Genomic DNA, 22,666 nt, shown 5'->3' on the forward strand with positions numbered 1-22,666 from the left:
TGAGAGCAAGGGCTGATTCACTGCATTCCGCGTACAAACACAATGCGACTCCTACTGCTTCTCAGTGCCCTACAACCAGCCCCATAGATATAGACCTTGAGTGAAGATTTCTGAAGCAGGACCTTTGCACTAAATCTATTAAATAAAATTAGTGTTAGAATACTCTGGAAAGCTACTTTTTTAGTAACCGGAAGTGGCCTCAGTTATTCTGCGAGACTACACAATACTTACGGTTCTGTTTGTGTAAATGTGCAATGGCAAAATGCGTTCTTTTCATAAAACAGGAGGATTGTGTTAGTTGTGACTGAATGACCTTGGTGAAGGCTGACACTGCTAGAATATTTATAAACTCTAAAACTTTCAACCAGTGCTTACTTTGTTTATTTTCTTGGCTCTTGGCAAGCTACCCGCATGCAGAGGATCCCTTTGTTTTTCACAATACTTTTTTGTTAAAACATTATTTTATGTTCTTTAAAGTAAGTTCCAGGGCCCTAGTTATTGTTCAGGAAGCCACTGCAGGTTGCACCACCCACTGCCCCTGAAAGCGATGCCAAATGCCAGTACTCGTGCTACCCACTAACCATCACACTGACACAAATATTATAGATTGGATTATTCCAGGTCACCAAAAGCTGTAAAAATAGCCATATGAGCTGGTTTTTTTTCCAATGCATTACATTGTTATGTACTTCTGTTGTAGGGCGCATTTATAAAGTCAGACAGCAGCACCACGTGGTAGACTATCAAAGTGCTGTGTTCAGAAATAAGTGCCAGTCCTCCGCACCAGAATACACCGGCACAAACTAAGCAATGAATTCAACCAACCTGGTGTAGGTGAAGGAAAGGAGCCTCTAATTTATATCCTAGACTTACTGCAGTTAATACATCCAGAAACTTTCCCCTGTCTTTAAAAACCACCTCCGTTATTTTTTGTAAAGGAGATAGTTTATTCATAGGTATAAGTGACCCATAAAGACCTTCTTAATACTAGGCCCTCTACTCCTACCCTCATCACTGTTTTGCTTCAAAAGTATACAGCGCACAAACGATAATGTGTGAAAAGGTGATCATCTTGTGTTGTGCTTTCTTAATTCTGATATATTCTGAAATGTCTGCACAGTTTGTGTGCTAGAAAAAGTCTTTCACCACAAGATTGTCACATAAATCCTCTCACTTTGAAGTCAGACAAGGAAAAGAAAACTCTATGGTCTCTAGGAAGACAGAGCGTGCCCTTTGACCTCTGTTTTTAAATGCACAGCAAATGTGACAAGATAAGAACAAGATTTAAAGGTCTGCTTACAGAAAGGGAGCACTCAAAAGGATGCAGTAAATGGTGAATGCTCTTTGCTAGAGAAGTACAGCGAGCTGGACAGTATAAAATAAATTGTGCAATAAAGTAGAAAGCAAGCAAATTTGAGTCTCAAACCACAAAGCTAATGGCAAGCAGTGGGTGGAATGCATTCCCAGGGAAGCTTTCAGAATGTCCCCAAGATGTTTTTAGCTTAGCAGACAGCCGCGCTGTCTGCCAGCCACAGTGTGACACAGAAATGAATTAAATGGAATTATTACATGGTATGTATCTGTAAGTACATTTGTTTCTTCTAGGGCTGCTAACTTTGTCCTGTACCACATTAAAACGTTGTTCCCTGTTCAGTCCACCCTCTGGGAAAACATGCTAAATTTACTGGAAATATGCCAGGTGGGGGTTTAACGGGATTGTATCGGTAGAACCGAGATGCCGGGTGTCACCCGACCTATCCTGTTTGCGTGGCTTGTGTGACAGGGACGCTGGGACTCATTGGTGGGGCAGGGAGCACGCTCCCTCTCTGAGTCATAGATACTGTTTTCTGCGGGAGTGATTCGGTTTCACTAGTAGGTCACCAGACACAAAGTCGATTGGGATCACAATTTGGCCCGGGCACTGACGAAAAAAGTGCCCCACATTTGCTGGTGTGCCCTTTCATGAAACACACAAGGAATGTAAGTGGGAGGATATTGTTCTTGGGAAGGACAAAGGGTCAAGATGACAATGTCCTACAAGCTGAGCACCTGAATATCAGACAGGCCCCTTTCTATTACCAAGTTATTCCCAGCCCTCCAGCGCAGGAGCATCTGAAAACAGCGAGGCCCCTTTCTCTTAAAAAATTATTCCCCAGCCCTCCAGCGCATGAGCATCTGAAAACAGCGAGGCCCCTTTCTATTAAAAAATTATTCCCCAGCCCTCCAGCGCAGTCTCACCTGAAAACAGCGAGGCCCCTTTCTATTACCAAGTTATTCCCAGCCCTCCAGCGCCGGACCGTCTGAAAACAGCGAGACCCTTTCTCTTAAAAATTATTCCCCAACCCTTCAGCGCAGGAGCATCTGAAAACAGCGAGGCCCCTTTTTATAAAAAAATTATTCCCCAGCCCTCCAGCACAGGAGCATCTGAAAAACAGCAAGGGACCCTATTGTCTTAAAAAAATTATTCCCCAGCCATCCAGCGCAGGAGCACCTGAAAAACAGCGAGGCCCGAGCTATTTATAAATTACTCAGCATGGGCGTCCGCAGGGGGGGCAAGGAGGGGCGCTTGCCCCCCCCGGAGCGCCCCTCCTTGCCCCCCCTGCCAGGGCCTGCTCTAGGGCGGTACGACCGGTGCCATCCCATCGGGTGCTGACTTCCTGGGGGCGCCGTGTTTACAACTTAATTATGATTTTAAAAGCACCTTCTGCACATTCCTTTCCTCCTGCAATTACGGGGCCTCACAAAAATGCCCAGATAAATCCTGTGAATAATGTTCTTCCTGGCCAGAGATCAGAGTTTTGTATAGTTGAGGTTTTTGACTTATGTGAAGGTAGTACAGAGGGTTAATATGCCTACTGCAAAGAGCGTGTACGAAGTAGATTACAGAGTGCATTTAATGTAAATAGATCAGCAGGTTACTGCTTTTAAAATAGCCATCCATTTGTTACTTTCAATTTATAACTTAAAGTCCTAATATAGAAGAGTGAAGTATTAACTTTCATCATAGAAGTGCATACACTCTGCTAAGTATAGAACATTGATTAATGTTGCAAAAAGGGTTAATTTGGGTAGAAATGGATTCTTATTATTAAAGAAAACTCCCAACTATGCTGTTTCTTTTTCGACTCTGAGTTTGTGCTTCTCCACACCAAGCACTCCTAAACTATACTGCCTACCAGTATGGATGACATATGACTCCTACACTTTTAGTCCTTTGGCTTATGTAACATTTCCTATACACTGATTTACACAAGTATGTTTGATTGTCTGTGTAATGTGTGTGTGATGCAGTGTGCTCGGACATACTTTAATGGTATGAGTGGCGCTACATAACGAATTCAATGCATCTGAGAGAGAGTGGTTATGTAGACTTGGTCACTGTTAAAGGGTGCTAGTGAGAGAATCCTTGGTTGAGGTGGTCATTGGGGCGCCAACTAACATTGTCGCACTGGGTGCCACCAGCGCTAAAGCCAGCCCTGCCCCCTGCGGACGTGCATTCCACTATGCATTGCACATGCTGCTCCAGCCACTGTTCCTATCCAGCTCGCACTCTCTGTTCTAGTCTGAAGCTCCACTGAGTCCCAGGCTCAGTAGGACAAGACGCGGGCTTCATTTCCCTGCACCGTCCCTTTGGCACTCTCTTCTAGGTGAACTCCTGTACATCTCATCGCACGTCACATCTAGACAACACCTGGAGACTCTGCTCTTTTCTAGATTCTTCTGAGTACCCTCTGCCCCCCCCCCCCCCCCTCCATCTTATAATTTAGTCAGAAGGCGCCAGGAGACCTCGGACTTCATAGCGCGGTCTGACACAATAACAAGATTGAGCCAATGTCTTTTCAAATATTTATTGGATTATAGTGATGGACTGCCTAGATCAGTTGCTGTTTAGTACATTACTAAGCAGAAAGAATAGTCACATTTGAATAAAAGAGTATATTTTAACGTAGGCACTGCTCTAACATAAAATGGTGGACATCAATGGATGAATTTTGATTTAATAAGTTGCATTTATCAAGAAAGATAACATAAACAGAAAACGAATGGAAAAGAAGTGTTAGACATAAGTCAGTACAGAGGGGGATATTCAGATGGGTTAGGAAGCGTGAATGCTAAGAGGAGAGGGGCTGAATCCATGTGTAGTCACCACTGTAGTCCAGAGCAGGGAGGAGGCCCAACGAGAAGGCATATGTAAGATGTATCCATGAGTAGAAATTATCCTACAGCCCTTCCGAGTCTTACTCATTGAGGGTTAGAGCAACTTGTTTACATCCATGTGACTGATAGGCAAGGCACTGAAATTATGCAATTGTGCGGCGATTTTCACATAAATTGTATATTTGCTGCATTTGTTGCATAATCCAACATATGCCGCATAATCTGCAGAGTTTAAGAAAAAAATTGTTTCTAGCTCAAACGGTTCAAAAGTTAGTAAAAACGCAGCAACACCTGTTGCCGGGCAGTTGAAAGTCCTTTGCAAAGGTTGACTGACCACCTTTCTGTAGTTTCATGCTATATTTGGGTGTTTACCTAGTACTAATTAGGTGCAACTAATGCCCAAACAGTGTTAACAAGTTTAAAAATGACAAAATGCAGCTATACTGTGCACAAAATGTGCCACATAATTTGCTTTTTCTTGACGCATAATTCACTCAACCCTGCCGCTTTGTGACCCTCCCTGCCTCATATTTACAGTGGCCCTGCTGTTAGAGTATCCCTGCTGAGTGCCTCATATTCTACTCACAGCGATTGGTTGAGTAAAGTTGGGCCTGCCTTACCCGTGTGCTCTAGACTAAGATGCTGTGGCTGCGCTTGTGTGGTGAATGTGGCCTCAGGGAGTTCAGACCTCTGTGAGGACCGTAGACAGACAAAGTGAGGAAAGAACCTGGCTGGCTATGGCAGAGCCACTTTTCACAGCTACCTCTCACCACTGGCGGGCCCCTAAACTAGGGCAGTGCCTCAAACACACTTACGGGTCTCCCAACCTGTGCACTAGAGTCTGAGCCCGTGCTGTCGTCAAAATGAGACGGTCAGAGACAGAAAGCAGTTAAACTTGGGGAGTCATACAATGACACAGAAATGAGTATGAAAACATAACACAAACTCAGCGTAGCAGGTGCTCCTGAGTAGACTGGGGAAGATATTTCCGTAGCATCCTGCCAAAAAGATGTCTGCATTCCTCACCTGCACTAAGTGACTGTCTGGTGACGTCAGAAACAAGGGGTTAGTGGGGCAGCGATGACCAAGCAGTTTGAACTTCCACTCTGACCTAATTTTAGAATTGCAATACGTGCCCCAAGACTGCTTGAGCTTGATAAAGGTAACCTAGTTAAGTAACACCAGTACAAGAGGTAAATGTAATTTGTGATGTAAAGAGTAAAAATGGTTGTAGAAACATCCGTTTCATTTTCCCTTCCCTAATTACCAAAAATACAGTCCAAAAGGTCGAGAATCCATAATTAGGTACTTTGTAACGCAACAAAAAAGGCCATCCTTCCATCCTTTTTCAACTTTGGGCTGAATCTCTTTTTCTGTCCGTCTGTTCACAGTTGTTCTTAATCACAGAAAAGCGTTGTAAATGGCCATAACACATGTTTTTATTTTTGCATACATTTGACACTGGCAGCCAACTAAATAGCCAGTAGGTGCTTAGAAGAATGTAGGGTTTAAATGTAGTGGTTTTGAGATTTGCATAATTGAGGACCCCTATTCCGAGATCCTTCGCATATATAGACCTTCTAGGCAGGGGGCGCCCCAAGTTGTAACTAACCCCCCAAACTTCAGGACAGGAAGATTTCCAGGATAGCGCACGTACTGGCCCAGTACCCGAAGTAAAGATGGGAGATTTATATATTTATAGTGTTCTGGCGTGTGGTGCTTGCATCAGTAATTGCCTTTTGTTAAAGGTGTAAAGGTGTAAGTTGTACTTCCAGGTTTCGGCGGCAGTCGTCTGTCACTCTGTCCTTTGTTGTTTTCATGACACCGCTGGTTTCTCCGGTGGCTGCTGTTTGTTCGCAATGGGTCAGTTTCTTCGATCTAGTGAAAGGCGCCCTTCGGCTGCTTTGTAGTGCTAAGAAGTGTAAGTTTCTTCAGTTTACACCAGGCTCCCCGCGGAGCGTCTGCCTCTTGCTCTGGTGTTGTTTTTGTCCTCAGGCTGCTCCCCACCCCTTCTCACCTCTCTGAGAGCCAGTGCTCCCTTTGACCCTCTACCTGCCGCCCACTCCTTCCACGCCTCTTCTCTCGGTTCACACATTGGTGCTTTCACACTTAACGTCACCTCCAGCTCGCATTTTCAGAGAGGGCCCGGGCTCCCTATCACCGACATGAGGAGGCGGTAGAGAGAGGGGAGACAGAGGAAGACTTGGTGGGGTCGGGGAGATGGATACTGTGGGGGTGAGGGTGAACGCAGAGGGGGGAGAGAAAGAGAGCGAGAGAGGCAGTGGGGAAAGAGACCGAGAAGTAGGGAGGAAGGAAAATGAGAGAGCAAGTGGAGAGGGAGTGGGGGGCCTGTGTGAGAGAGAGCAGCTTCGTGGAAGTGAGATCTGTGTCTTAACTCCGCCAGTGAAGACAGCGGGTCCAAAGGAGAAAGAACCAGGCCAGACAGAGTAGGTCCAGGCAGTGTGCACGGAGGCAGGCTGGGTGGGTCCGGAAGAGGGACAGGGCAGGCAGAACAGCTCCAGAGAAGGGCGAGCAGAACCGGACCAGGGTGAGCTGATCCAGACTAGCTGATCCTCCCTGAGCAGGTAGACGGCGCGATACTCAATCAGAATGTAGTGTTCATCTTTTGGGGTGCCAGGGGGATAATTTTAGGGTTTAGGGTCGGTATGGGTTCTGGGGTACCAGGGGGACAATTCTAGGGGTCAGGGTGGGTATGGGTTATGGGTGCCAGGGGGGTAATTTTAGGGTTCAGGGCGGGTATGAGTTTTGGGGGATGGGTAATTATAGGGTTTAGAGTGTGTATGGGTTTTGGGGTGCCAGGGGCATTATTTTAGGGTTCAGGGAGGGTAGGAGTTTTGGGGGTCGGGTAATTTTAGGTTTCAGGGTAGGTATGGGTTGTGGGATTCTAGGGAGTAATTTTAGGGACCAGGGCAGGTATGGATTTTGTGGTGCCGCAAAAGAAAGAGATGGCTGTGGCACAACAACCCTATGGTGTATGAGATCATATGCGCCCTGCTTCCTGCCCCCCCATGGCTCCTTCTGCACCCCAATGTTTCTTGTGCCCCACCTGGCACACATCATGACGGAGGATGGTGATGACGTTAACATTTTGCCCCCCCCCTGGAAAAATTTCTGCGGATGCCCATGTTACTCAGCCCTCCCCAGCCCTTCACTGCCTCAGGGCAATGGCGTGGCAAGAGGGGCTAAACCAAAAACACAGCTTCTGGGCCATCCATGGGGGTGGGGGGGAGGCTAAGGTGAAGATGGTGCGAGTTCCCCACATCACTTGGCCCCCAAAGTGAGACCCATTCTTCCTCGCCCACTATGCCCTGAATGAGAAGGGCTGTGGGCGAGGACTAATGCAAGCACTGTTTCTGGGCTGCGTGGGCCCCAGGGGGGTGAGGTGAAAATGGCTCAAAGGCCTGTGCAACACCTAGCCCCCTGGGAGGCCGATTCTGGCACACAATCACCCCTCCCCAGCCCACCATCAGCATGATTGCTTGGGAGGGCAGGGAGTCAACGAGAGGCCACAGCTGATCATCGCACAGGGAGGCTGCTTTCCTCTTCCTGTCAGTTCTCTCTGTGGACTGGTAACGGGAAAAAAACGGCCCACAGAGTGCACGGAGACACCGACCCTTCGGCCCATGCCCGAGTGCCAATCCGCCCCTGAAGACACTAGCTGAAGACAGACCCTTTGCGGAGTCTGACGGTTTTTATGTGGTGCGCCCGCAGCCCACCGACAACCCCCTGAAGAGAAGCGCAACGAGGCCCTCTCTCCGAGGCCCGCCGCGCCTCCCTGCCCACACAGTATCCCCAATGTCTTTGTGTTTGCGACGCCTCGGTGACGTCATTGGCTGTGCCAGGCCCGGTGCTGCTTTGCATAGTGACGTCACACCGCGGCTGGTACCTCGCACGGCCGCCTTCACTCTGAGCAGCAGCTTCAAAACAAGTTTTGAATTGTGAAATCTTGCCATAAACAGCGCGTAAATAAATCTGCCATATGTGTTCAGGGTGGAACGATGAAAGGGGAATTAAAACATTAGAAAAGGAAAGTGCCGAGTCCGCTGTGCACTGCTGCACATCGGTATGACGTTAAGGTAGTTATGTTATAACAATTTGTATGTTCTAACAATTTTTATAGCGTTACCCGTAAGTGTCTAGGCGCTATGGACATCTTACTGTAGAGGGAGACTAGTTTCTAAAAAAGCCATGTTTTGAGATTTTTCCTGAACTAAAATAAAGTTACCATCAAAACTAAGGAGTTGGCGCTTGCTGCTTATATCTGCGCCTGACCCAAATTGGCATCCGGTAGGACCGACTCGGGATTTCATCCTTCCTAGGCTGTACATTGTGTAATGCCCCCTCTTAATTTTCTGTTTCCGCACATTCTCCAGAAAAGTACGTTGGTGGTGGTGTCTTAGGCGAGCACAAAAGCGCACAGCTTGCTTCATCTGTCTCTCTCGCCCTTGCTTCCAGGCCGGCCTCGTCTACGGCAGCAGCAGCCGCTTCCACCCGCACCGCCACCCCTCCGAGCGCAGGCAAAGGACTCGCTAAGGACAAGCCGCCTGCTGCTAAACTGAAGCCTGCAGCGCCATCTGGTGCCCAGACCACGGCAGCGACGCCAGAGAGACCCAAGCTCGATGCAACCAAGAAAGGTATGTTTAGTATGGAGGGAAATGGGGAGGGGGAAGCAATATGGGCGGGAATTACCCCACTGCCCTGGGGGGAAGAAGAGGATACTTCACCTTGTACTAATGGCTTCTACCGGCTGGGAGCGGTTTTATAGGTTTATGAACATTTAGTGTTATGATAGATAAAACAGCTCCTAATGGCGATTGGTGCTTTTTGTTTAACCGGATCGCCTCGCTTCAGGAAATAGTTTTTGTGCTTAACCGTTAGTTTAACCTAGTCTTCCTTAGACAGGTTTAGTCCTGGCTTTAAAAATCCACAGGCCGCAATCGGCTGTAGCATAGCTGCCAAGGTTTCAGATTGCCATGTGTGGCATTTTCATAATTTGTGTAATTATGAGTGACATTTCAACGACTATGAGTGACACTTTATCACAAGCAAAATCAAGCAATGAAGGTGAGCGAAACATACAAGTTACAAACATTTGAGCAACTATAAACCCAACGATTTTAAAACTGCCTCAAAGCAAGCACCAGAAATGAAAGGGCACTGCCTGCACTTGTGTGTCGAGTGCAGGAAGTTGAACATAGGTGTCGATCTTCCTGGAATTTAACACAGCCAGCACTGGGCGGCAGCAGCAATTCATCGGGACCGGGTCTGTCGATAAAGGTACCAGAATGTTAAAAGCAACTATTTGCTACATATTAATGGGAACAGGTACCAGTGCTGGCACTGCACGCTAGTGCTACTGAGGGCCCCTAATACACAGATCTTCTCTGCTGACTTAATTGAGGACAGCTGCCTAAATATCACAAATTAATTCCAGGTTGTTTTTAATACATATTATATCATAAGTGAAAAACTCAGTAGTCAGATGACTCGCAAGCCGCCGCAAACAGCACGGACATTAGCAAGCCTCAGGAGAGTGAATATGGCGCACTAGTGCAATCATGACGGTTTAACTTTCTGAATACAGTGGACTTCAGCAATGAACTGCTCAAGGAGAATCCTTAGCGAGCCCATATATATTTAAATATATGCGCAGGCTGAGAGGCAACAGGCACTCAACTCACTTGTCTGTCTCTCGAATCCCCCGCCGCTTCTAACGACCAGGGACCTCACTTCCTGTGCAGGCAGCCGGACGTAACGAGGTCACATCCGATTAATAATCCCCCACCCATCCATGGCGCACAGCAGCCAATAGAAAACTCTTTTGAGCTAAGCGAGGGCAGGCCCCCACCCGGGTGTAGTCTTAGACACTGAATGAGTGTGTGTCTTCAGGGATTGACAGCCGCGCCGCGGGCGCACAGCGGGACTGGGAATTAAAGGCAGGGCAGTCGTAAAATGTAACATTTGTAGCACCTCACGTTCTCTCAAAGCCAGAGAGACAGATTTAACTGTTTGATGGCAAGTGAGTATACAGGGAAGCGCCGGGAAGCAGAGCCTGAACACAACTCAGCACGATTTACTGATTAGCATTAAAAATGCGTGAGATTGCATTTCAGTGCGGTGATGCGGAGCACCGCACTGAAATGCGTGGGTGTCACACTGGATGCGTGATACTTGACAGGACTGCTGTAGTAAAAACATTTGTAACTGGTCCACCATGGGTACCGGAGCTGGCCGAAGTCTTGCCTCCTTCAGTTAGCCCTACGCTTGCTTGTGCTTTTTTTGCAAGCCTGCTTTCTTCCCGAAGCCGTGTAGCTGGCTGCGAAGGGAAAAGTAGTTGCCACTTTACCTAGCATTATTTATCCAAAAGAGGATTATAATACCTTTCAGTCCAGATATTTCCCCAACATGTGGGAGATTTTTTAAGATTCCAAAAGTTTCCGTACAATATCCCGCATGTGTGTTAAACTTCACTTTCTCAGTATGTGAAGGTGCAACTGATATTTCTGGGCAATTTGGAGACCGGAAATGGGGTCCCCACACGATAACCTGGACCCAGAATCCAGAAGGAAGCCCATAGTTAAGCATGTCACACCTTGAGCAGTTACCCCTCTCCTCGAATGTTAGGATGGATACTGAGCGCTCTCTTCTTATAGTGGCTACCCAGTGCTGAATTTGTGCCAGTGGTTGCAGGTGTTCAGCACCTGTCCTGGTCCTACCATCAGACTTTTTCCAGAGCAAGGAGAACAACTGAAAATGGAACAATGAGTCAAGAAATAGAAAATAGGATATTAGTACTAAAAGAAATGAGAGAAAGAGACCGGAACTTTACAGTGGTGGGAGATTACCATGGGGGTGGCAGCCTTGATATTTCATAACCCCAGGTTTGGGAAGCAGGCTTCTAAGAGAAGCTTCCAGCCCCTGCACCTACATTTTTTTTAATTTTTACAAATTATGCACACAGAGAGCTGTCAGTGTTTCATAGAAAGAAAATGGGACTGTATTAATAGCAGTAAGTATTTTTTTTCAGTGCAATAGATCATGTTCCTAACTGTTGTTTCTTTTGCCTTTTAGATGTTAGTAAAGTTTCCACACCAAACAAGAGCTCCCCTGCTACCTCAGTGGCCAAGAAGTCTGCCACCCCTGTAAAGGCTGTGCCTACTAAAGCCTCAAAGCCTGCAGCAGAGACCAAGACTGATGTGAAGCCAAAGGGGCCGGTGACGAGCACCACTCCGAAAGCAGATCGGACAAGGCAGCCTCTGAACACAGGATCACCAGCACCCAAGACTCCTGCAGCCAAACCGGGGAGCGCAGCATCCCCCACCAAGCAAGTGGCTACACAGAAGGCACCGTCCACCACGCCCAAGAGGTCTACCAAGCCTGCCCCTGGGAAAGCCACACCAAAGAAGGAGCCGGTCTACTCCCTGGAGCCTGTTGCAGTGCCCAGGAGAAAGGCCCAGAGCCTTGATTCACCGGCTGCTGAGGATGCGACCAAGCTGCTGACGGAGGACAAAGTGGTGGAGAAAGTGTCAGTGACCAGCCCGGCTGGTTTAGAGAGCGCACTGGAGGAGACCCCATTTACTCAATCAGCAGATGCATCGCCACTTGGTGGTGCCCAAGTAAAAGCAGACACCTGCCAAATCCAAGAGTCTGGGGCCACTCTCTCATCTGACTTGGAAAACCATTCTCCTCCCAACAAAACGCCAGCCTATTCCGCAGAGGAGGATGGCGCTTTAATGCATGGCCTAACAGAGGAAGTAACAGATGCACAGATAACCACCCCGACTGAGCACACAAAACCAGTAAATGATGTCAACGATCTGGTTATTGAGGCAGAAGAACAACTCCTGATCGACTCACAAGCACAACAAAACTTTCGAGAAGACCATGAAGAACCTTTGTCAGCAGGGAAGGGTCCTTCGCTGTTTGAAGAGCTACCTCCCCAGATGTTACCAACTCAGTCATGCTTCCCAGATCCCTCTTTGGTAGCAAATGAAGCTGCAGCATGTGCTGAATCTCAGCTGCCTGAACTAGGACAGATTGCTAGTGCTGAGAATTCTTACTCTGTTGAAAGTAGTCTCGACGCCGTCCCTGCGCCCTCTGCTGTGATAGATGAGAGAGGGCCCGGGGCTGAAATGAAGTTGCCTGAAACAGAAGAGATTCCGTGTGATGGCCATCCTCACTTCCTTGAACGTACCACAAAGGCAGACCTAAATGCCTCCGATATCGCATCAGCAGTTGAGGTAGAGGAGACTTCCCCATGTGTTGCGGCAAAGTTACTAAAAGCCGAATGTGACATTTCTGGGAATGATTCCTTTGAAAACGCCGCAGAGTCGGCCCTGAATGCACCAGTCTTGGTGCCTCCCATTGTAGTAGATGAAAGTCCACCACATGCTGAACCGAAGGTGCCTTACCATGAACACGACCTTCCCAATGACCATGGTCACTCTTTGGACACTTCAGAGAGGGCTGCAGAGGCAGACTTTAATGCACCGGTCTCCGTGTCCTCTGTTGTAGAAGAGGAGGGCCCACCATGTGCTGAAACTATGTTGCCCAATGCAGAAGAAGACTTGCTCATTGACCATGCTGAAAGTACTGTAGGGATTTCCTCTTCATTCGCACCTTCTATTGCAGTCGAGGATGCGCCTCCATGTGTTCTACCCACGTTGCCAAAAGAAGCAGAAGAGGCTGCCGTTGACATCTATGATCAGTTAAGGGAAAGTACAGAGGTTGGCCTGGGTGCCCCCATCTTAGATGATTATGTTGCTGTAGAGAAGACTTCACCGTGTTTTTCAGCCATGGTGCCAGCATTAGAAGAAGTGGAGAAACTCAGTGAGGGACACGGTTTGCCCTTGGATTGGGCTGAAAACGTGCCAGATGAACGCCTTATCTGCGGAGACCCATGTGATGACATCAAAAGCACAATAGTTTCACCTCTAGAGGCAAAAGACCCGCAGAGGGATGACACCGGGTCTTCAGAGGAAGAAAGACCCTTGCAGCAATCCGAGGCAGAGGTGATGAAAGTAGAAGAAACTGATGTCCATCATGAACAACCAACAGAGTGTGAGTTGGATTTCGAAGAACCAGACTGTCTCCCTGTGCTAGAAAATTCTCAAGGGTCTGCACTATTAAATGAGAAGTCAGATGGTTCTGAAGAGACCATAACTGAGAATGGCGGAATTGAACACCAAGTTGCTGATCAAGCTCCGGCGTTGATTCCCGGAGACAAAGTACATGTACATCAGGCAAACCCTAGTCAAGATGTTATGGACGAAGAACCTTCCATAGAGTGTTCTACAGCACTTGCCGACTTTGATGATCACATGATCCTCAACGAAGAGGAAGCAAAGGCTTCAAAGAGAACAATGGATGAGTATTGCTCTTTGGAGGAAACATCTATGCCCCTTCATGATGCCATAACCAAAGAAGAGTTTTCAGATGGGAGAGAAACTGAAAGCTCGCAAAAGATAGATTACTTGCACAGTTCCTCTGAAGAGAGAGGTTTTTCTGAAAGTAGTTTCCCAGAAATGGAGCCTTTAGACGAAAACACTGCAGAGGTTGTATTTGTGGGAACTGCGACGACCTCTCTAGCACCATTCCATAATGATTTTATAGATGAATCCATAAATGCCTGCCATCTCGTATCTTCAAATCAGACACAGGAGAGCGGTGATTTATTGGTGTCCGATAGCTATGAGGAACATTTAGATAACGAATGTAACAAAAGTATGGAAGCAATAGAGGGAGGACCTCATGCCATCTTTGGCGGACTCTCTGATGGGTTTCCTGGAGCTCAGCCTTCTGAATACCATCACCCAGACTTGCTTGGCCAAAGAATGGTAGAGCAGCATACGGAATGTGGGGCCTCAGAAACATTCACCAGCTCTTCTTTGGAACACAGCACTACTTTGGTCAGTCCTGTTTGCCCAGATTTGTCTGTCGAGGTTTCTTCAATTTATGAAGGTCCACAGTCTTGCGGGGATGCAGAGTACATCAGTATTGGCTCGCCAGAGTCCACTTTCCCTGTAGAAAAGGCTGGTGTGGTGAAGGTGGAAGAGCTCACCATGCCCAGCACACCTCCAGATGCTGTTCCTCCTCATGTAAAGAGTGTCGAAATAGAGGGGGGTCATTTACAAAATCTTGATGTCCCTGAATGCACAATTCCTGTCTTAAAGCATGAAAGTGAGGACATGGTCCACAAGCCCCACAATCTTCCTCTCGATGCTTCAGAGGTCTCTTTTGAATCAAATGGGAACCCACCCTCTCCATATGAAGGAAATGTGCAATCGCCGTCATCCCCACAATCGCGGGAAGCATTGCCAGAACAGTCACCAGAAAAGGTTTCCTCTAAATCTAGCACATTAAGTGGGCCAGATCTGGCTGGAAAAAGCAGCAGCGAAACGAGCACCCCCGAAGAACTTCGAGACTATGACAGCAGCTCGGGCGTGGAGTCCAAATCTGAGGACAAGCTGGGTGGCACTGTTGACCTAGCGTTTGCCCAGACACAACAGCCTTTCAGTCCCCTGGATGATCTACCTGCAGACCAAGACTTAGGAATCCACATGGAGAAGGGGGACGATGAGGCAGAAACCCTGCCGGCAGATGAGGTCTTGGGGGACCCTCGTACTGAACCCACAGTCTCATCAGAGGAGCACTCCGAGGCAGAAATTGATGGAGACCTCTCTCTCAATGGGTCCCCTGCCTTTGAAAAACTAGTCCATCCTAGCGTAGAGTTGGATAAGAGCAAAAGACTTGTCTCCTTGCCTTCTCCGCCCTGCAAGCCCTCACTGTTTCATTCTGTGGAGGAGTCGGAAGAACTAGGCTCTGGTGATGCTGGCACCGAGACTCCTGCATCCACCAATTCTGCAGGTTCATACGACGTTTTTGACGGTGCCTTCCACCTGCACTCGACAGATAGCTGTGGCAAAAGCCCAGGCGTCTCCTCGCTAGATAGTGAGGAGCATGTGCTGGAAGGAAGTCGTGACCAGTTCCCAGTTGGACCTCCGAGAGAAATAGGATTTTCCTTAGACACCTTCGCCCTTAGTAAGGAAGAATATCATCGGACTCCATCTGAGGATGAGGATGCTCCGCACCATCATGCCTTGCCACCTGAACCTGCAGGGTGGAAACAAGAGTTCTTGGGGAGTGAATCCATTGGTTGGGGTCAGCAGCTGGAGCAAATTCCATCACACGGAGAGCATGTGGAAAACATGCAGGAATACACCGAGCAGTCCAGTGAGGAGCCCCAGTGGGTGGCACAACCCATGCCACTAGCCACGTATGGACAGAAGGATCTGGAGTGTGACTTGTTGATGCCGACTGCTGACATGCACATAGCAGGACAGGCGTACAGTGCCACCACGGGTGTAGGGACAGATAACATGGCATCAGGTAACGTATAGGGGTGTCCCTACAAATTTGTGGATTGGTTGTGAGTGCCAAATCCAAAAGAACGTTAACGTGGGGCTCAGGGGAAGCAGCATCCTTCGCGGCTTTGAAACCCATTTTAAAGGTCTTCTAAATTAAGTATTGGAGTTGCCACTAGGAAGGAGAAATGCAGAGATCCACCTTGCCGTGCTGTCTGTGAGTGGACTTAACATTAGCCAATATTGTATGGACTAGACCACAAGGCAGACATCTTGTTGGAACATTAGGTAATAACACCATGGGATAAAAAGAGGGCCCCCTAGCACTGACTGTTGCCACCAGTAATCTTCATACCCAAATTGTCTGCCTTCAGGGCATCCAATGTTGCTCTTGTTTCCCTCAAGCAAGAGTGGCACGTGGAATCCCGTGGATTGCTATCTTTGTAAGTCAGTCCAGGCGCTACCCAGAAGAAACTGCATTTCTGATGGGCCTTTCAAGCCGCAGGTGTGATGCAGCCTTTGAATGTATGTGAAGTGGTGTTCTCTGAGCCAAACACCCCAGCCTCCCACACACACTTACCCTCTCCATTCCCTATCTGCAGACACCAGCCGGCGCCCCTTAGTTTGAGCGCAAAGTGTTTTTTAAAGTTTGCATCGTTGATCATGTCCGCCCATTAACACTAACCACATCCAGTGAGCAGTTCCCTGGTTGTCTTATACCATGTCCTTTGGGAAATTTTAGTCTTCAATAAAAATGCATCCTTGTTTTTGTTTGACCTCCGACATGGATTTTGTTCTGGGGATGGGGCAGAGAAAGCACTATTAAGCCACCCGCCACCTCCTTTTTATTTATTTATTCTTTTGTTTTGTTCCCTCAACCTTTGTTCGTTCAGGAAAGGGATACATGCCCGGGCGTGGTTACAGGGAAAGCTTCATGGAGAGTTGCTACTGGGAGTTCGAAGGTTCAGATTGCTCTGCCCACATCCTACCCCAGTTTTTCCCTGAGCAGTTAACATCCACAAAACATCTCGCTTTCTATTCCACTCATATTTAAATGTTGTTTGCCCGACATTGTCCAGCTTCTGACATTGTCCAGCTTCTGACAGTGGCAAGGATGAGTCTAAGGTGCTCCACCATGTAGATCTTCTTCAAAGATCTTAAACCTTAAAATCACATTCCATCATACTTTCACTTGATAGAACTGCATGCCTTACCTTACAACAGTGCAAACGTTCAGCCTTTAGTTTGTCAGCCGCCCCCAGCAACGAGCCATCAGTAAATGTTCAAGCCTTGCTTGCTTGTTACACCCGCCAAGATAAATTTATGGTCTGATCTCAGATACTTGACACTCAGAAAATGTAGGTTTTTGCTTCTACTGGAACAGTATGGTGCTCCATGCCGCAAAAAAAGGAGAGGGAATAAATCAACCTCAAAGTCTTAATGAAAGTTACTTTCAGATATGGTGCCTACCCATTCTGTCCTCTATCTAGAGTGCCTGCTCAACTGCCTGAGTTAACCTTGGTCTTTAATCCTACTCCAAGCCCAGCTAGATAATTCCTACCGACCTTTGTGGAATTGGCTTGTTGTGGGCTGTCTCGGATGAGAAATGTGCCATAATCTTCCCTTGTAACAAAGAGGCTTTTTCATTCATTATTGCTGCGCTTTTTTAGCTTTTTGTTTTTTACGCTTCACGCATACAGGCAAACGTTGGTCCTCATTTTATTAAATATGTTTAAAATTCCGTTTGTGTAAAATTTGCTCTGATAAAGAAATGAAAATTCAAGAGCATGGAGACATAAAGCATTAACTTCATTATCTAGAAGATACCACAAAGTGTTTTTTATTTTTGCCTCAGGCTTTTTATATCCCTGAAAACTGCTGTTCATTCTATTTTAGTAGGTCTGTAGTCTCATAAAACTACAAATTATTGTCTTCAATTGCAGTCTTTCTACAAAAACCTGTTAAAAATGTCCATAGTAAGGTTATAACCGTAAAGATCCAGTGTCATAACTCTGCATTTATAATCACTAAAAGAGACCAAGTAATCATTAGTACCACTCAGCGCTTATCAAAATTAGGCTCTTCTTGCAGGAATATTTATAAATAATTATTACATGTATCAAGCATTCAGCCTTGTAAGCCGACATAACGTCTACCTGGATTATTGAAGAAAATCCATTCTGTATTGCGTTATTGCATACATAAAGCATACATCTGAGTCAGGGTGCCTCCCATGTGGTGCTAGGGGAGAAAAAAACAGTATAAAAAATGTAGAGTCGCAATTTTCTGCTCTTTTGCACTTCCTTAAAGCTTCAAGTCTGCTGGAAGTCTTCCTGATGTTGCAATGGTCATCTAAAATCTGAGGCAGTAGAGCAAGTTCAGCTCTACTTATTCAGCATCCACCTTTTACATCCCTCCCCCTTTGGTGTCTGCATTGTGACAATGGCCATGCCGCTTTTTAGGATGATGCCCTGTTGATGGTGTACCGCAAAAGTGAAGTCCACTGGGAGTGCCCCCTTTGCGCTGCCTTCATCACAGATAAATCTTTGGGGTTGAAAGCTGAGTTTTTGCACTGTAGGCAGTTTAAGATTGTCCTGGAGAGGCTTCTATTCTCTGCTTTGATATTGAGGGGGTTGGCGGTGGAGGGGCGCAGTCTTCAAAGATCCCATGGTCTCCAGTTCTGTTCAACATGGGAGGTTGGCCAGTGCTCTGACACTCTTGATCTCGTGCTACAGGCACCCAAGAAGGAGCCAACTTATGGAGACTGAATTGAAATGTGTTCTCCCGTTAAACAATCACTCGCTTGAGTCAAATTCTGATATATAAAGAAGTGATCAACACTGCTACGAAAAGCGGAGTAGAAATTAATCCTGTCATAGATAATATCCCCCCCCCCCCCACCAACCAACGTCCTCCGTCATTTATCAAAGTTTTCATTCCGAAACCACTGCAAGCAATAGATGATGGATGCACGTTTTAAAGGGAGCATCCTCTTGAACTAGAATGTCCAGTTAGTCCAGGATTCTGGTCACTTTTTCATGATAACTATAAACTCTGTGGCGGACCTCCAATAAGAATCATTGGAGGTAAATTGATCCCATGTGGATCCGGAAAGGCTGGCTTATACCTGGCCATCATGGATCTGTGTTGGACACCTGCTTTTAAAATATTTGGTAGACCGCAGCATCCCCTTTCCACCTATCTCTGTAGAACATTGTCATGGTCGTAACAGGTGCTCTATTACGGTTTATGGTAGGCATAACTCGGAACGGGTCCAACCCCCGATGGGCGAGCGTGCTTCTAGGAGATCTTCTTGGTTGCAGAACGTGTAGCTAGCTTTCCTTTGCGAAATACTAGACTGGCGTTCTTACCTGTACAGACACAGGGTTGGTGAGTGTTTCCTTGCTGCAGGTGTGTTTGCTTCTGTATTAAAAGAACACCAGCCTCAGATATAGACTGACTCCAGGGCCCACATAAAAGCAAAATATGTGATGATTAGTCAGGATACTTACAGCTTCAATACTAAACCCTTCATTGTTAGGACCCACCATCAACCCTTCAACAAAGGTTAATAAAGTAACGATTAGGCATGGGACACATCTAGGGTTTAAGAACTAACGACATGTTTGGTTTGTAAATTGGGTGGGTTCCTCTGCTGCTCACTCTGGGGGTTGCCAACCAGGCAGTGTTGCCATTCCGGTTGTGAAACTCTAGCCTGTTTATGGGTTGATTTAGCCTATGTTTACTCCAGAGGTAAAAACTTTTGTAGACTCATTTACCGGGCCGAAAACTTAAATATTTATGACAGTTTAATGGGAAGAATAATGCATTATTTCTTGGCATAATCTTCTTCTGGAATGGGTCAACGTGGGCCGGTTGGCAGCCCTGGTTGACTTCCCACTCCCTTCTTGCTCCTAACCCCCCTTGTCTTTCTGTTCTTGTCTGTGCTTGTGATGGCTTGCAGTCCCTCGTTCCTTTTACCCACCCACTTTCACTCCTCTGTTCTTGTGTGCATGTTCATCCTTGTCTTGTGAGGATGGCTGTCCCAACCAATAGTGCTGTGCCCTGTTCCAGGTGTCGGCAGAACCCCTTCGGAGCCCTTCCTCCGGGCACAGGGGCTTGGCCCACCAGAAATCCTTTCTACAATCTACGAAGTGGACCCACCTGCTGAGACGGGGTTGCTACAAGCGGAGCCGATCATTAATGCCCAAAAGCAGGAGGACTCAGCATTGACCGAGATGAACCTTGGAAGCCTTCAGGCAAATGTTGTGCAGCAGTTGATCAGTCGGACGCTGTTGTTCACAGCGGGTGGTAGTGGCGAAATTCCGAGTAAGGGCGTAATGAGCGAAGTTGAGCTCGGCAAGTGGACGGAGCTGCTGTCACCACTGGACGAGTCCCGAGCCAGCATCACGTCTGTCACAAGCTTTTCCCCGGAGGACATTGCCTCGCCTCAAGGCGACTGGACAGTGGTTGAAGTTGAAACTTTCCATTAACCCTTCCTTCTTTACCACGACTCCCCCTTTTTCCTCTCCCCACCCACTTGCCCATCCTGCACTCGAAACCGCTTTGCTTTACTGAGCATTTTTCTTGCACTTCAACCTTTTCCTCCTCCTCTTGGCAGCTGTGCATGATGGTACGTGATCGTAGCTTGATGGGACTGTGATTGCTCTGCTCTGTCAATCATAAGGCTGTCAAGGTACTGATCATCAAAGAAGTTGATCCCATTAACTGTCTAGAGCAACAACAAAAATTGTCACCGGGAGGTGAGCTGGATTCCTTATGATTGTATGAACTCTCCCTTGCAATATGGGTTACAAAATGAGAGCATACTACTTAAACTCTAATTGGGGCCCTCTAGGGATTGGTGGTGGGGGAGTGGCAGATGTGTTCCTGCTTGACCCCGGTTAATTTTGAGTAATTGTTAGACCCATCGTGGGCTGTGGCGATGGGTGCACAAAGCTACATCCAAGCAGCGTCTGCCAGGTTACCCCTTTTGGTGTGAGGGGAGGGACTGTCTGCTGTACAACACTGGGTATATTTCAGGGTGTCAAGTTTTAATGAGGACCCTAATGTTTGGAAGCTAGTTGCAAAAGAGTGGGACCCACCAAAAACAAAGTGTTTTAATTTTAGTGGTTGTAGTAAAGGAGAAGATTTTCTCAAAGTCTCTAGGATTTATGGTACCTCCCGGGGAGTTGGAGTGAAGAGAGAAATGCAGGTAGTTAAAAGCCATATTCTTTTGAATGTCACCCCTATCTCTAGGGCAAAGAAAACTCTAGCATTGAGTCTTCCTCTTTCAGGGAATTCTCATTCAAGTCCACAAGAGCAGTTATGAGACTCCACCCACCCCAAATTGTATATCTACATTGATAATTCTGAAGCTGTCTCCCCTATTTCTTGTACTTGGTCACATGTGTGGCCTGCTCCTTTTCTATGGAAGGATAAAGTTTACTGAAGGCACTTTACCCCACGACATTTGCCTGTGAATTGGTGAAGTGGATGAATAGTTCTAACCTCCTTGCACAAAACTTCAGTGGTTCCCCACAGTGACCTATGAAGCTGAGTTTTTTTTCCCCTCCCCTACACATACAGCATTTGACTGCCTTAACTGCTGGGTAGAGATGTAGAAAGACCAATTCCTTTTTTTGCTTCTCTTTGTATAAACAAGGCAGGAAATTAAATCATTCCTGGTTGCCCGGCAATTCTAAAAGTCCTCCAGTGGTTCAAACATTTAAGGCTGTGCCTAAGAGGGGTACTAGAAAATCTGTCTCACTCCTCAAGAACTGTTAAAAGGATGTTTTGATTGTTCAGAATAGACTTTTCCAATGAAATCGACAGCGGAGGAAGTTAGCCACTGTACTAAATATCTTTTGTGAGCTGTGGCGGAAAGTTCCTGCGCTGAACCCACTGGATGAAGATTGGACCCTGTTTGACTGAGCTGTGTTATGAAATCTAACCTAGAAGCTTGAGTGTTTTGTTATGAATTTTAAATTATAGTTGCATTTTTAATAAAGATCGCTTTGAAAGGTGCTGCTATGACTTGGACTTTAATATGCTTGGGAAGGGGTTTGATTACATCATTTATTTCTTAAATTCTTCCACAAATTGAGTTTTCAAAACATGAATGGAAAATATTTACGAGCAACCAGTATATCTCGATGCTGGTCAGGTTAACCAAGGTTTATGAGATCACAGGCATCCTTGTTATGCTGTCTGCATCCGATACGTACTTCTTTTTAATAGTAAAGGTTTTACAGCTTGCTTTTCATTATTTTGCCATCCACTGGTTGGAACCGAGGTTCAGTGGTATTTTTGAAAATCCTACCTACGTGGCATGTCTATCGGGCCACATCTTATTTGTCAACTTAGTCACAGCATCCATCCACATGGCACCATCTTATGACAGATCTTTCCAGATTCACGTGTTGTGCATTATTCTAACAGCTATTGGTTGGGTCCCGAAGCAGATCTGTTTCCAAAGCTTTTAGGGCGTCAACACAGGGGGATTCAGAAGGACTCCTTATGATGCTGACCGGAAGCCCACACTGCTCCAATATGTGACCTCCATTTTAGTATTGTTTTTGCCCCCACCCTTTGTTGAGTTTGGTTGTATTTTTTAACATGCAATTGAAGGGGGAAGGAGATTGTAGATTATAACATCAAATGATGAGCGAGTAGGTTGAGAAATCCCATTCTTCTGGGTCCAAGACAAAAGCTGGTGGAAGAGAAGAGCAGGAAGGCATCACCCTAACCGCTGCAGATGGAGTTTGCAAGTGGAAAGAGATTGTCGACCTCGAATGGAAGACCTGATGCTTTGAAGCCAGTCAGGGTAAAAAGACACTGAAAGTTGTTGAGGTTAGGACACCGAAACCACGTTAAGAAATCTGATCTTAATAAGACACAATTCTTTTAAGAGACTGTAGCCTCAAATATCACTCCAAGGGCTAAGCTTATGAAAGTAAACAATTGAAACAGAAAAGGTTGAGGGAAAAAACCCTCCATTTCCGAAAGTGCAGTAAGAAAGGAGGAAGAATATATAAGATAACTTGCATGGCATACAAAAGTGATGAAGAAGAGATGACACAGTATTCGAGAAGAGGACATACTGAAAAGTGCAGATATTCACC

At 46.6% G+C, this 22,666-nt stretch overlaps 1 protein-coding gene across 2 annotated transcripts in view; it reads left to right on the plus strand.

The window, feature by feature from the left end:
- PRR36 (proline rich 36) overlaps nucleotides 1–21,569 on the plus strand; it is a 94,898-nt gene extending 73,329 nt beyond the window's left edge. The window contains exons 4-6 of one of the 2 annotated variants that reach the window (XM_078681345.1): nucleotides 8,635–8,813; nucleotides 11,251–13,431; nucleotides 13,477–21,569. In XM_078681345.1, coding sequence (XP_078537471.1) covers nucleotides 8,635–8,813; nucleotides 11,251–13,431; nucleotides 13,477–15,578 — 4,462 coding nt within the window. In that variant the 3' untranslated portion in view covers nucleotides 15,579–21,569. Of the gene's footprint in view, nucleotides 1–8,634; nucleotides 8,814–11,250 lie in introns of both variants that reach the window. The other variant, XM_078681356.1, reaches the window with a different exon arrangement.
- The last annotated feature ends 1,097 nt before the right edge of the window (nucleotides 21,570–22,666 follow it).

Source organism: Lissotriton helveticus, chromosome 1_1 (genome assembly GCF_964261635.1).
Source record: "Lissotriton helveticus chromosome 1_1, aLisHel1.1, whole genome shotgun sequence".
Taxonomy (NCBI): Eukaryota; Metazoa; Chordata; class Amphibia; order Caudata; family Salamandridae; genus Lissotriton; species Lissotriton helveticus.